Source organism: Oncorhynchus mykiss, chromosome 16 (genome assembly GCF_013265735.2).
Source record: "Oncorhynchus mykiss isolate Arlee chromosome 16, USDA_OmykA_1.1, whole genome shotgun sequence".
Classification (NCBI taxonomy): Eukaryota; Metazoa; Chordata; class Actinopteri; order Salmoniformes; family Salmonidae; genus Oncorhynchus; species Oncorhynchus mykiss.
Genome location: NC_048580.1, coordinates 62,371,301 through 62,387,042, shown reverse-complemented (window position 1 = coordinate 62,387,042; position 15,742 = coordinate 62,371,301). Strand labels below are relative to the sequence as shown.

Here is a 15,742-nt window from a genome sequence, read left to right as displayed (position 1 = left end):
TTTGGGGGTTTGTTCTCACGAAAATCTATTTTTGCCAGTTGGCAAAGAAACTACTAGACCCAGAATGCAATTGTCTAAGCCCCCTCTACACAGCTGACTATCAAATACGGGAAGAGCAATGTCTACGGTGTGCTGAGAAGGAAGGGTCTCAAAGATGGAGTGCGGAGAGAATTCTTCTTCGCTGTCTAATTCCAACAGGTATTTCACTTGGTTTGGGGATTGACTGTGGCGACAAGAAGTGAACTATACAATCTGTTTTTGTTGACGGTTGATTTTCGTGACAATCTGCATCCTTGGTGAACGTGAACCTACGTTCTGACCTCATGCTTACAAAGGAAGCGCGAGTGCAGTCAGTTCAGAAAGCATCAGTACACTGTATCAGTTATGGAAGCGAGGAAGTTTCATTGTAGCAAAGCATGGTCTGTCGATATAGATACAGAAAGCACAAGGTTCAGTTCATTCTTTCATTATAGGCCATCATCATGAAGGCTTCATGCCTTGCCGTCGTGCGTAATGGTGATTTTTGACAGCGGTCCGACATTTATAACCCTTTAATAACTAAACGAATAGTGCTAGTTTTCTATAGGTGGACTTCACTGCGCATGTGTTCCCAAAATAATCCAGGCACAAACCGTTAAAAAATACCCTTAATACCCTAAATACCTTTAATATAAGGTATATAAGGGTATGCTTTTCAACTTTTGTAATGTGCTAATTGTTTTCGACCATATTAGCTCATAAACACTATGGCATTGGCCTATTATTATTTTTGTTTACTTAATGTGTAGATATTGTAACACCCTAAATGAGGAGGTTAAACGTAATAATGAGATGTTTGATATTTTGTGGTCACTGCAACCAGAGACAACATATCAGCTTCTGAAGAGAATGGAATGTTCGTGAAGATCTATTAACATATTTAAATGGCATCAATATTTACGCTCCAATATCTGCAGCAGTGATATGCTTATCTGTTACACAGGTCCAATATCCTGACTGACAAAAATCACATTTGTGAAATGCCCAACACAGTATTGTGTTATAATGTTCAACAGTGCAAAATTGCTTCCTTGACTCTAGTGAATGTTCTCTGAAAAACAGAATGTCAGAGAAATCAAATCAAATGTTATTGGTCACATACACATGGTTAGCAGATGTTAATGCGAGTGTAGCGAAATGCTATTACTCACTGAAGATTTGAGTCCACGCCCCTATCATTGACGTTTTACCTGTTGTAAACCACACGAGGGTGTTCTTACATTAGCCTAGTTCATACCAATGATGTATATAAACCCTGGATTGCTGATACTTTGTTTTGGCCATGGCGAGGCTTTGAAACCACTGGTCGGCCATATTGGCACTCCTCAGAAAAGTAGTTCTCCATAGGAATGAAATTATACAGTATTTACATTACATGTACAGTGCATTCTGAGAGTATTCAGACCCCTTGACTTTTTCCACAGTTTGTTACGCTACAGCCTTATTCTAAAATGTTTTCAAAAATAATTGTATCATCAATCTACACACAATACCGCATAATCTAACTGCCTGTAGCTCTGGCCCAGAAGCAAGGATATGCATATGCTTGGTATCATTTGAAAGAAAACACTCTGAAGTTTGTGTAAATGTGAATTGAATGTAGGAGAATATAACACAATAGATCTGGTTTAGTTAATACAATGAAAAAAACCATATATATATTTTTATTGTTGTATCATCATCTTTAAAATGAACAGGACCATACAAACATTCAGATAGGATGATGGGGACAATTTCAGTGACAAATATAAGAGGGCAACAGTACTTGTGCAAAGTTTCAGAATGATAACTTCCAAAATGAGTGTGCTACATGACAGTTATCATGAAGTCACCCAGGTGTCCCACACAAGTAGCCCAAATGTAACCAAGTGGCCAAATTGGTGAAGGTATACATTTTGAAACAAACAACTACATACAAAATACCAAAATGGTATTCTAACACCCCCCCCCCCCCCAAAAAAAAAATGGGAGAAAAATATATACATTTACAAAATAACATGGGTAACTATTTACACACTTTCAATATTTGGAAGACCCTCAGTCCTCTATCAAATTTCTTTATATAGCCCCTCGTACATCAGCTAATATCTCAAAGTGCTGTACAGAAACCCAGCCTAAAACCCCAAATAGGAAGCAATGCAGGTGTAGAAGCATGGTGGCTAGGAAAGTCCCTAGAAAGGCCAAAACCTAGGAAGAAACCTAGAGAGGAACCAGGCTATGGCGGACGAGTCCTCTTCTGGCTGTGCCGGGTGGAGATTATAACAGAACATGGCCGAGATTTTCAAACGTTCATAGATGACCAGCAGGGTCAAATAATAATAATCACAGTAGTTGTAGAGGATGCAACAGGACAGCACCTTAAGAGTAAATATGAACAGTTTAGGGTTCCATAGCCGCAGGCAGAACAGTTGAAACTGGAACAGCAGCAAGGCCAGGTGGACTGGGGACAGCAAGGAGTCATCATGCCAGGTAGTCCTGACGCATGGTCCTAGGGCTCAGGTCCTCCTCCGAGAGAAAGAGAGAATTAGAGAGAGCATACTTTAATTTACACAGGACACCGGATAAGACAGAAGTACTCCAGATATAACAAACTGACCCTAGCCCCCCGACACATAAACTACTGCAGCATAAATACTGGAGGCTGAGACAGGAGGGGTCAGAAGACACTGTGGCCCCATCCGATGAGACCCCCGGACAGGACCAAACAGGAAGGATATAATATAACATCACCCACTTTGCCAAAGCTCTACACAATATTGTGCTGCTGAGGTATGTATATATATATATATATATATATATATATATATATATACAGTGCCTTGCGAAAGTATTCGGACCTTTTGCCACATTTCAGGCTTCAAACATAAAGATATAAAAACTGTATTTTTTTGTGAAGAATCAACAACAAGTGGGACACAATCATGAAGTGGAACGACATTTATTGGATATTTAAAACTTTTTTAACAAATCAAAAACTGAAAAATTGGGCGTGCAAAATTATTCAGACCCTTTACTTTCAGTGCAGCAAACTCTCTCCAGAAGTTCAGTGAGGATCTCTGAATGATCCAATGTTGACCTAAATGACTAATGATGATAAATACAATCCACCTGTGTGTAATCAAGTCTCCGTATAAATGCACCTGCACTGTGATAGTCTCAGAGGTCCGTCAAAAGCGCAGAGAGCATCATGAAGATCAAGGAACACACCAGGCAGGTCCGAGATACTGTTGTGAAGAAGTGTAAAGCCGGATTTGGAAGCTTCCCAAGCTTTAAACATCCCAAGGAGCACTGTGCAAGCGATAATATTGAAATGGAAGGAGTATCAGACCACTGCAAATCTACCAAGACCTGGCCGTCCCTCTAAACTTTCAGCTCATACAAGGAGAAGACTGATCGAGATGCAGCCAAGAGGCCCATGATCACTCTGGATGAACTGCAGAGATCTACAGCTGAGGTGGGAGACTCTGTCCATAGGACAACAATCAGTCGTATATTGCACAAATCTGGCCTTTATGGAAGAGTGGCAAGAAGAAAGCCATTTCTTAAAGATATCCATAAAAAGTGTCGTTTAAAGTTTGCCACAAGCCACCTGGGAGACACACCAAACATGTGGAAGAAGGTGCTCTGGTCAGATGAAACCAAAATTTAACTTTTTGGCAACAATGCAAAACGTTATGTTTGGCATAAAAGCAACACAGCTGAACACACCATCCCCACTGTCAAACATGGTGGTGGCAGCATCATGGTTTGGGCCTGCTTTTCTTCAGCAGGGACAGGGAAGATGGTTAAAATTGATGGGAAGATGGATGGAGCCAAATACAGGACCATTCTGGAAGAAAACCTGATGGAGTCTGCAAAAGACCTGAGACTGGGACGGAGATTTGTCTTCCAACAAGACAATGATCTAAAACATAAAGCAAAATCTACAATGGAATGGTTCAAAAATAAACATATCCAGGTGTTAGAATGGCCAAGTCAAAGTCCAGACCTGAATCCAATCGAGAATCTGTGGAAAGAACTGAAAACTGCTGTTCACAAATGCTCTCCATCCAACCTCACTGAGCTCGAGCTGTTTTGCAAGGAGGAATGGAAAAAAAATTCAGTCTTTTGATGTGCAAAACTGATAGAGACATACCCCAAGCGACTTACAGCTGTAATCACAGCAAAAGGTGGCGCTACAAAGTATTAACTTAAGGGGGCTGAATAATTTTGCACGCCCAATTTTTCAGTTTTTGATTTGTTAAAAAAGTTTGAAATATCCAATAAATGTCGTTCCACTTCATGATTGTGTCCCACTTGTTGTTGATTCTTCACAAAAAAATAGTTTTATATCTTTATGTTTGAAGCCTGAAATGTGGCAAAAGGTCGCAAAGTTCAAGGGGGCCGAATACTTTCGCAAGGCACTGTACTCAATAGCATCAGGGTATCAACCCTATTTACTCAATATCACCAGGTTATCATCCCTATTTACTCAATAGCATCAGGGTATCAACCCTATTTACTCAATAGCACCAGGGCATCAACCCTATTTACTCAATAGCACCAGGGTATCAACCCTATTTACTCAATAGCACCAGGGTATCAACCTTATTTACTCAATAGCACCAGGGTATCAACCCTATTTACTCAATAGCATCAGGGTATCAACCCTATTTACTCAATAGCACCAGGGTATCAACTCTATTTACTCAATAGCATCAGGGTATCAACCCTATTTCCTCAATAGCATCAGGGTGTCAACCCTATATACTCAATAGCACCAGGGTATCAACACTATTTACTCAATAGCATCAGGGTATCAACCCTATTTACTCAATAGCACCAGGGTATCAACCCTATTTACTCAATAGCATCAGGGTATTAGGCCAACGGCAATTTACTCAACACAACCGCGGTATTGCAGAAGCTTCACCTGGGATTATATCCCCTGTGGTGATCTCTGTTACCATAGAGAGCAATGCTACATATCGTTATAGTAACCAGTATAGCGACTTTGTTTTGACTCTGCTACTTTAACAGTGAGTAGTGTGTACTGTAGTGGGACACACCTGCTTCTCTGACTACAGCTGTCCTTGACAGAGTACCTAGACGTTTCCATAAACACTGATACAGGGTCATGTATGTATCCATTCCCCCTAATGGTTAAGGTTAGAATTGTGGTAGGATAATCTAATCTTAGGTCTGTTGTTAGGTGCAATTTCCGTATTGCGATTCTGTGAACACAGTCATTTACATGGGGGACTGGCTGTGGCATTTCCATGTTTGCTTGTGTTTCATAGAAAACAAACAGGAATCATGAGGTTTGTGTGAGCGAAGTGTTTGCCTACATTAAGACTGGGCAGCGTGCATGTGTTTGTGTTGAGGGCCACTCCTTACTTGCAGCTGACAGACAGAGTACAGCGTTTCATCATGCTATTTATTCCCCACTTGCCTCTGAATGCAGTGTGTGTGTTTCACGTTTCAAGTTGTACAGGATACACGTGGTATATACTGTCCAATGAAAGGCTTATTTGCAGGTTCCTTTTCGACAATGCAACAACAATAAGAAATAATAAAATAATAACAGGAACATAAAGTAAATGGCTCAGTAGAATAGAATAAACATGTTTCTATTCATGAATGTACTGTATATGTGTGTGTGTCTGTGTTGGTGTGTGTATGTCTGTGTGGGTGTGTGTATGTCTGTGGGTGTGTGTGTGTATGTCTGTGTGGGTGTGTGTGTGTATGTCTGTGTGGGTGTGTGGGTGTGTGTGTGTATGTCTGTGTGGGCGTGTGTGTGGGTGGGTGGGTGGCTAAGTCTGTGTGGGTGTGTGCATGTGTGTTAAGGTGCGGAGAATCAGAGCAGGTGGTCAGTCCAGTTTAAGTATTCAGTAGTCTGATGTCTTGAAGATATTGGGTCTGGAATGGGGAGTAAACCCCGTCCCTTTCCGTATGCGTGCCATTGGTTGGAACAGGCAGCGAGTCTCCAGTATAGCGCCATCTGAGGGGGCAATGACGCCCCCTCGTGGATTTGAAGAAATAGGTAATTTTTATTTTATCTCCACCACTCTTGACAACTTTGTGTCTGAATGTGGGGGAGGGACATGTTTAATCGAACTCAAACATGGAATACACAACACACTTGAAACCTGAAAACAATGTGGTTGAAACAATGTTTGTGAAGTACCCAAATTAGACATGCCACTTGAAGGTACTGTTGTCACCATGGGTGTTTGGGGCTTTTGGCAAGAGAGGACCCAAACTCGTGCCATTCCCCATCCCTGAGATAGGTGCACGGCGGCAGTCTCAGGACCATCCCCTGGAAGTTGGGTGGCGCTTGTGCCAGGCAGACCGGCGATGCAGGCCGACCCCTGGGGAAGCCCACTTAGCTGGGCTTCCAGGCATATCGGCCTTCCAGAAGGTAGGATTCACATTAGCCACGGCCTTGTTAGCCTACGGGGCAAAGTAGCCAGCTAGCTTGCCATCCACCGAACCTTGATGACTTCTGCCGTGGGGGTGAATATGGCCACTTCACCTCAAAACGAATAGCAGCCCTGCGGCCCTGTTCTATGAACAATGTGTTGGATACCAGGTTTTCCCCCGCTACTCCCGTAGCATGAGGAGGTGGCTGTCATGGAAAGAAGTCCTCTTTGTCACCCGAGAAACCCCCGGAGCCGTCCAGAGACACTAAGTCATCATCTGAACCTGGGCCCTGTATGTAACCAGTGGTCTCACAATCTCGCTGTTGGGATGCTATGCTCCGACCACAGCCCCAAGTCTCTCTCCAACTCCTCCTCAGTCCAAGACGAGGTACCGGCATCCGGGAAAGGAAAATTGCCATTGGTAACGCCAAGCTTTCTCAAGAATACTACATGTCTTTCTAGGGAGTTTGCACACAGTAGGTGGCAATGCGCACACGCACTGGTTTGAACAAGGGCCGCCTAAGCCTGTTCCAAGCCGAGACAAACTACACACATACAGTTCTATCAACAGTTTGGACACGCCTACTCATTCAAGGTTTTTCTTTATTTGTACTACTTTCGACATTGTAGAATAATAGTGAAGACATCAAAACTATGAAATAACACATACAGTGGGGAGAACAAGTATTTGATACACTGCCGATTTCGCAGGTTTTCCTACTTACAAAGCATGTAGAGGTCTGTAATTTTTATCATAGGTACACTTCAACCGTGAGAGACGGAATCTAAAACAAAAATCCAGAAAATCACATTGTATGATTTGTAAGAAATTAATTTGCATTTTATTGCATGATATATAGTAAGTATTTAATACATCAAATAGCCCTTACACAGCCTGGAGGTGTGTTGGGTATTGTCCTGTTGAAAACATATTATAGTCCCACTAAACGCAAACCAGATGGGATGGCATATCTCTGCAGAATGCTGTGGTAGCCATGCTGGTTAAGTGTGCCTTGAATTTTAAATAAATCACAGACAGTGTCACCAGCAAAGCACCATCACATGCAGAGATCATCCATTCACCTACTCTGCGTCTCACAAAGACACAGTGGTTGGAACCAAAAATCTCAAATTTGGACTCATCAGACCAAAGGACAGATTTCCACCAGTCTAATGTCCATTGCTTGTGTTTCTTGGCCCAATCAAGTATCTTCTTATTATAGGTGTCCTTTAGTAGTGGTTTCTTTGCAGCAATTCAACCATGAAGTCCTGATTCACGTAGTCTCCTCTGAACAGTTGATGTTGTGATGTGTCTGTTACTTGAACTCTGAAGCATTTATTTGGGCTGCAATCTGAGGTGCAGTTAACTGTAATGAACTTATCCTCCTGTGGTGGTCCTCATGAGAGCCAGTTTCCATTATAGAACTTTATAGTTTTTGCGACTGCACTTGAAGAAACGTTCAAGTTCTTGAAATGTTCTGCATTGACTAGGGCTGGGCAATATGGCCAAAATATCATATCATGGTATTTTTCAGATTTTTTTTTCCGTTATTTTATGTTTTTGATAAATCATAGTTCTAAATTTGCTTTATGAGTAGTGCGTGACCCTAGGATGGCAACCCTAACCCTTTCTCCATTCTGATTGGTTTATACTGTTCAATTGAACTTCAACCGAAAATAATTTCCTGCATTTCCATCAATTTCTGCATTTCCTGCACTCATTTGAGATCATTTCCACACTGCCACGATATGGGCAAAAATACTAGGCCTGATTTTTAACAAAATGTTGCATTTGTGATTTAGATCAAAACACTTGGGTGAACTTTTGGAATCATGGAAATAGAATTTGCTCTGACTCAGAGCTTTTATTAGCTAGTTAGCTTTCTAGCGATTAGCATTAGTGGCTAACACGATTTAGCTTAACTTGCTAAGAAAATACAAACTAACTGTTTGCAGATGTAAGAAACACAAACTAATTCAAATTGGAAACAACATTGTTGTCATCAACATTGTTGCATGTGCTGCATTGACCATGCAGACTGAACGAAAGTGTCTCGTGGTTAAGCAACAACAAATGCGCTCCTTGAGCGGGACTAGGTCTGTGTGGAAAGCATCATGGAGAGAGAGAGAGCGTAGGGGGATAACTCAATTAGCAGAGTAAACTGTAAAAATGGACATTACACATGGTGTATCACATTTAACAAACCAAACATTCAATTACCGTTAATAAAGGTGAAGTAAAAACCCAAACCGGTCCGTGCATCAATACCGGTATATAGTAAAATACGGTATACCGCCTAGCCCTAGCATTGACTGACCTTCATGTCTTAAAGTAATGATAGATTGTCGTTTCTCTTTGCTTGTTTGAGCTTTTCTTGCCATAATATGGACTTGGTCGCTTTCTCAGTCATTTACTCATTGCGCTAGCAAATTGAAGAATAACTACAGTAATTGTTGCTGATTAGGAAACATATGAGAATAAGTACAAGCTTCAGCACACAATGTCCAGGGGGTGAGTACGCTCTACCGCTATGGGACAGTTTAGTTGGTTTAACGTAAGACAGTCTCGTTTGCCAGTTGTTTTTGTAGCGTGAATCGTTCCTGTTCATGCCGAGGTGAAGAGTGGAAAATTGAAGGAATTAATCCGAGCCTCATGCTGGCACTGTTTCGAATATATGTCTTAGATTGGTGGGAGCATGGTCCCAGTGATGTACTGGGCCGTCTTCCCCACCCGCTGGAGGGCCACGGTCCCAGTGATGTACTAGGCCGTCTTCCCCACCCGCTGTTGCACGCCAAAGAGTCAGGATGAATGCTGCAGTACGGGCTCACAGGATTGTACGGAAATCTCCGTTCATCCAGGGTTTTTGGTTGGGGTATGTCCGGATTGTTATTGTGGGTACAACATCAACACATTTTCTAATGACGCCTGTGACTGATGATGTATATTCCTCAATGTTGATGGATGAGTCCTGGATGGATGAATCTTTGAACATATTCCAATCAGTATTCTCAAAAAAGTCTTGCAGCAATGAGTCTGCCTCCTCTGTCCAGTGCCTCACTATTCTCTGTGTCGGTGGCTCCCTTTTGAGTTGCTGCTTGTAGTTGGGGAGTAGGAACAGAGACATGATCTGATTGGCTGAAGTGTGGGCGGGGGAAGGCTTTGTACGCATCGTGGATGTTTGTTTATACATGGCCCAGCACATCGTTTCCTCTTGTGGGGCAGCATACATCTTGGTGATATATATAATGTGTTTTAACCCACGACAATAAAGACTGCTTCCGGGTGAGAGGATTCTTGCTGGCTAATGATCTTGTACAGTTTGCTGACTGCCGCCTTGGTGTTATGCTTGTGCAATACGTACCCAGTTGTAATATTAACACACAATAATTTCCTCTGTGTATAGTGGGGTCAGCATTTTAGCAAGTCGGGTGAACAGGAGCACAAGATATTTTCAACTTCGGTATACCAGGAATTTTTGCTGAAGAAACCCCTCCCCTTCTCTTACCAGAATCAAATCAAATCAAATCAATTTTATTTATATAGCCCTTCGTACATCAGCTGATATCTCAAAGTGCTGTACAGAAACCCAGCCTAAAACCCCAAACAGCAAGCAATGCAGGTGTAGAAGCACGGTGGCTAGGAAAAACTCCCTAGAAAGGCCAAAACCTAGGAAGAAACCTAGAGAGGAACCAGGCTATGTGGGGTGGCCAGTCCTCTTCTGGCTGTGCCGGGTGGAGATTATAACAGAACATGGTCAAGATGTTCAAATGTTCATAAATGACCAGCATGGTCGAATAATAATAAGGCAGAACAGTTGAAACTGGAGCAGCAGCACAGTCAGGTAGACTGGGGACAGCAAGGAGTCATCATGTCAGGTATTCCTGGGGCATGGTCCTAGGGCTCAGGTCTTCCGAGAGAGAGAAAGAAAGAGAGAATTAGAGAGAGCATATGTGGGATGGCCAGTCCTCTTCTGGCTGTGCCGGGTGGAGATTATAACAGAACATGGCCAAGATGTTCAAATGTTCATAAATGACCAGCATGGTCGAATAATAATAAGGCAGAACAGTTGAAACTGAAGCAGCAGCACAGTCAGGTGGACTGGGGACAGCAAGGAGTCATCATGTCAGGTATTCCTGGGGCATGGTCCTAGGGCTCAGGTCCTCCGAGAGAGAGAAAGAAAGAGAGAATTAGAGAGAGCATATGTGGGATGGCCAGTCCTCTTCTGGCTGTGCCGGTTGGAGATTATAACAGAACATGACCAAGATGTTCAAATGTTCATAAATGACCAGCATGGTCGAATAATAATGAGGCAGAACAGTTGAAACTGGAGCAGCAGCACGGCCAGGTGGACTGGGGACAGCAAGGAGTCATCATGTCAGGTAGTCCTGGGGCATGGTCCTAGGGCTCAGGTCCTCCGAGAGAGAGAAAGAGAGAAGGAGAGAATTAGAGAACGCACACTTAGATTCACACAGGACACCGAATAGGACAGGAGAAGTACTCCAGATATAACAAACTGACCCTAGCCCCCCGACACATAAACTACTGCAGCATAAATACTGGAGTCCGAGACAGGAGGGGTCAGGAGACACTGGAAGCCTCTGTTCTATCTATACGGAACATGAAAAAGCCATCAGGGGGTGTGCGCATGTGTGTGCACGCTGTCATGCTGCTGTCCCTAGACTCGGGTGTCAGGCACGTAGAGACACAGTGACTGCCCACTAGGGAATATTATTGCCCCTCCTCTGTCTTTCCCTCCTTTTTTCTCTTGCTTTCTCTCTCTGAGAAAGCAAACACTCCTCCGTTTGTTTGTTGTTGACTTGAAGTACAACTCAAACATTGAGGGGGCATTTAGAGGCTCTTTCTCTCTCTCTCTCTCTCTCTCTCTCTCTCTCTCTCCCCCTCTGTCTCTTCTAGTGAAGTGTTGTGACAATGACTGTCAGAAACAGATTACTAGTTGGTTGGCGGGCCTGGCGAGGCGAGTGGCGTGTGTGTGTGTGTTGGTGTGAATACAACTGCAGAGGGGAGGACTCTCTCTAACCTGCTGCTATTAATACAACCTAATGAACATAATCTGGAGGACAGGTTATCCTCTTACGTTTGTTGGCTGCATGGCTGGTTGCGGAGCACAGGGGAGGGGAGGGGGAGTGATAGAGAGAGAAGGAGAGGGAAAGCAGGCTATGCTGCAGATTCTTTCCTATTGCGCTCTTTATCTACAATGTCCTCTCTCTGCCGCTCGGAGTGAATAGAAAGCAAAACAGATGTTTGAAGCATAGTTTCGTTTCTCCCCCAACTGTCTCCATCTTTCTCTCTTTCCTTTCTTTTTCGCTCTCCTGTTCTCTCTGTTGTGGACTTGCCTAGCCAGAGGGGCAGTAGGACTAAGTGCCTCCTGTGCACTTGTGTATCAGTAGCTGATGTCAACCTCACTGACAATAACAAGAACTGAAACACTAGTTAACATCTCATAGACAAACCCTTGTTCGCCTATCATCTCGTTTCATCATGAATACTTTGAATACAGGAGCTCGGATATCAGGCTGCTGGACTGTAACAGGCTGCAGGTAAGTGCCTCCTTGCATTTATTTATATATTTATTTTTATTCTACTGTCATTTGTCTTCTTTCTCTGTGTCTATATAGTTTACCCCTCTATCTCTGTGTTTAAGACTGAGCTCCATGTGAGCTGCGTCATTCATTTAATTTCATTGTATTTATTTAGCCAGGATAGTCCATTCAGTAACACTTGACACTGTTTTTCAGGGAGTCCTGTACATGCCTGTGTGTTTTCATTCCCTCCACTCCTCTATAGCAGTGACTAGTGAGTTATCCTTATCTGTCTTTCTCTTTTAAAGACACTGGCTGGCAGGACATGACCAACCAATCTCTTCTATAGCTAGTGGGCTTTAGTAGAATACAAGTTTTTGTTGTGTGGTGATGGGTTAGCTATTTAGCTTATGTAATAGCTTACCTGAGGGGTATCTTATGAAGCAAGCTAGATCTACTCAGGGTTTTCTAAAGCTAACTAGCTTCAGTTAAAAGGTTTACCAGTACTCAAGCTTCATTAGTACTACGAAGGTGGATATTGCTCATCCACCTGCTGCTAACTCTAGCAGGCTTGTAACTGTGCGTGCATGTCGAACATAGCTAGTTTACACCGAACTCTTCATTAAGACAATGCTGAAACATAAATCCATGGTCGAGTCAGTGCCACATTTTCATTTGTACCGAAATCAAAATGAAAATCTTGCAAATTCAGCAGGCTATGGTGTGAAAGAGGCTTTTAGAAGGGCCGTCTTATTACTTATCGTTAATGCCATCTTTATTTTATTACTTATCTTTAATGCCATCTTTATTTTATTTATTATCTTTAATGCCATCTTTATTTTATTTCTTATCGTTAATGCCATCTTTATTTTATTACTTATCTTTAATGCCATCTTTATTTTATTTCTTATCGTTAATGCCATCTTTATTTTATTACTTATCGTTAATGCCATCTTTATTTTATTACTTATCTTTAATGCCATCTTTATTTTATTACTTATCTTTAATGCCATCTTTATTTTATTACTTATTGTTAATGCCATCTTTATTTTATTTCTTATTGTTAATGTCATCTTTATTTTATTACTTATCTTTAATGCCATCTTTATTTTATTTATTATCTTTAATGCCATCTTTATTTTATTTCTTATTGTTAATGCCATCTTTATTTTATTTCTTATTGTTAATGCCATCTTTATTTTATTTCTTATTGTTAATGTCATCTTTATTTTATTACTTATCTTTAATGCCATCTTTATTTTATTTCTTATCTTTAATGCCATCTTTATTTTATTTCTTATTGTTAATGTCATCTTTATTTTATTACTTATCGTTAATGCCATCTTTATTTTATTTATTATCTTTAATGCCATCTTTATTTTATTTCTTATTGTTAATGCCATCTTTATTTTATTTCTTATTGTTAATGTCATCTTTATTTTATTACTTATCTTTAATGCCATCTTTATTTTATTTCTTATCTTTAATGCCATCTTTATTTTATTTCTTATTGTTAATGTCATCTTTATTTTATTACTTATCGTTAATGCCATCTTTATTTTATTTCTTATTGTTAATGTCATCTTTATTTTATTACTTATCTTTAATGCCATCTTTATTTTATTACTTATTGTTAATGCCATCTTTATTTTATTACTTATCTTTAATGCCATCTTTATTTTATTACTTATCTTTAATGCCATCTTTATTTTATTACTTATCGTTAATGAAATCTTTATTTTATTACTTATTGTTAATGCCATCTTTATTTTATTACTTATCTTTAATGCCATCTTTATTTTATTACTTATCGTTAATGCCATCTTTGGTGTACTTATCAATGCACAAGCATCTCTTTTCCCACTCCTATCTATGTATTTTTATCTATATATATTTTTTCACAAAGTTTTACATTGTGTGAAGTTTAAAATACATTCTGTCATCACTAAATGTGCAATGTGATATATTTTAACATTGTTATTTTTTCACATACAATACTAATTTGATTAATTAAATATTGAATTATTCGTCCTCCTGTGGGTAGTTTGGGTAATGTCAGGTTATCAAATCAAATCGTATTAGTCACATGTGCCGAACAGGTATTATAGTTAAACAACCTTATAGTGAAATGCTTACTTATGAGCCCATACTAACAATGCAGTTTAAAAAAAATAATAAGAAATAAAATAACTAGTAATTAAAGAGTGGCAGTATAATAACAATATCAAGACTATATACAGGGGGGTACCAGTACAGAGTCAATGTGCTGGGGCACCGGCTTATTGAGGGAATATGTACATGTAGGTAGTTATTAAAGTGACTATGCATAGATGATAACAACAGAGAGTAGCAGCGGTGTAAAAGAGGGGGGTGAGGGGTGGAAATGCAAATAGTCTGGGTAGCCATTTGATAAGATGTTCAGTAGTCTTATGGCTTGGGGGTAGAAGCTGTTTAGAAGCCTATTGGACCTAGACTTGGAGCTCCAATACTGCTTGCCGTGCGGTAGGAGAGAGAACAGTCTACTATGACTAGGGTGGCTGGAGTCTTTGACAATTTTTAGGGCCTTCCTCTGGCACCGCCTGGTATAGAGGTCCTGGATGGCAGGAAGCTTGGCCCCAGTGATGTACTTGGTCGTTTGCACCACTGTCTGTAGTGCCTTGCGGTCGTAGGCCGAGCAGTTGCCATACCAGGCAGTGATGCAACCAGTCAGGATGGTGCAGTTGTAGAACCTTTTGAGGATCTGAGGACCCATGCCAAATCTTTTCAGTCTCCTGAGGGGGAATAGGTTTTGTCATGCCCTCTTCATGACTGTCTTGGTGTGCTTGGACCAACTTGAAGCTCTCAACCTGCTCCACTGCAGCCCCGTCGATGAGAATGGGGGCATGCTCGGTCCTCTTTTTAATGTAGTCCACAATCATCTCCTTTGTCTTGATCACGTTGAGGGAGAGGTTGTTGTTCTGGCACCACAAGGCCAGGGTCTCTGATCTCCTTCCTATAGGCTGTCTCGTCGTTGTCGGTGATCAGGCCTACCACTGTTGTGTCATCGGCAAACTTAATGATGGTGTTGGAGTCGTGCCTGGCCGTGCAGACATGAGTGCAGGCAGTACAGGAGGGAACTGAGCACGCACCCCTGAGGGGCCCCTGTGTTGAGGATCAGTGTGGCGGATGTGTTGATACCTACCCTTACCAACTGGGGGCGGCCCGTCAGGAAGTCCAGGATCCAGTTGCAGAGGGAGGTGTTTAGTCACAGGGTCCTTAGCTTATTGATGAGCTTTGAGGGCACTATGGTGTTGAACGCTGAGCTGTAGTCAATTAATAGCATTCTCACGTAGTTGTTCATTTTGTCCAGGTGGGAAAGGACTGTGTAGAGTGCAATGGAGATTGCATCATCTGTGGATCTGTTAGGGCGGATTGCAAGGGGAGGGGTCTGGGGTTTCTGGGATAATGGTGTTGATGTGAGCCATGACCAGCCTTTCAAAGCACTTCATGGCTACCAACAGGAGTGCTACGGGTCGGTAGTAATTTAGGCAGGTTACTTTAGTGTTCTTGGGCACAGGTACTATAGTGGTCTGCTTTAAACATGTTGGTATTACAGACTCGGACAGGCAGAGGTTGAAAATGTCAGTGAAGACACTTACCAGTTGGTCAGCGCATGCTCGCAGTACTTGTCCTGGTAATCCGTCTAGCCCTGCGGCCTTATGAATATTGACCTGTTTAAAGGTCTTACTCACATCGGCTGCAGAGAGCGTGATCACACAGTC

At 41.6% G+C, this 15,742-nt stretch overlaps 1 protein-coding gene across 6 annotated transcripts in view; it reads left to right on the top strand.

The window, feature by feature from the left end:
* Positions 1–62: 62 nt before the first annotated feature.
* uckl1b (uridine-cytidine kinase 1-like 1b) overlaps positions 63–15,742 on the top strand; it is a 58,193-nt gene continuing 42,513 nt past the window's right edge. For 3 of the 6 annotated variants that reach the window (XM_036947522.1, XM_036947516.1, XM_036947519.1), the window contains exon 1: positions 11,607–11,999. In XM_036947522.1, the coding sequence (XP_036803417.1) occupies positions 11,941–11,999 (59 nt within the window). In that variant the 5' untranslated portion in view covers positions 11,607–11,940. Of the gene's footprint in view, positions 199–11,599; positions 12,000–12,197; positions 12,256–15,742 lie in introns of those variants that run through there. The other 3 variants (XM_036947523.1, XM_036947520.1, XM_036947521.1) reach the window with 3 other exon arrangements.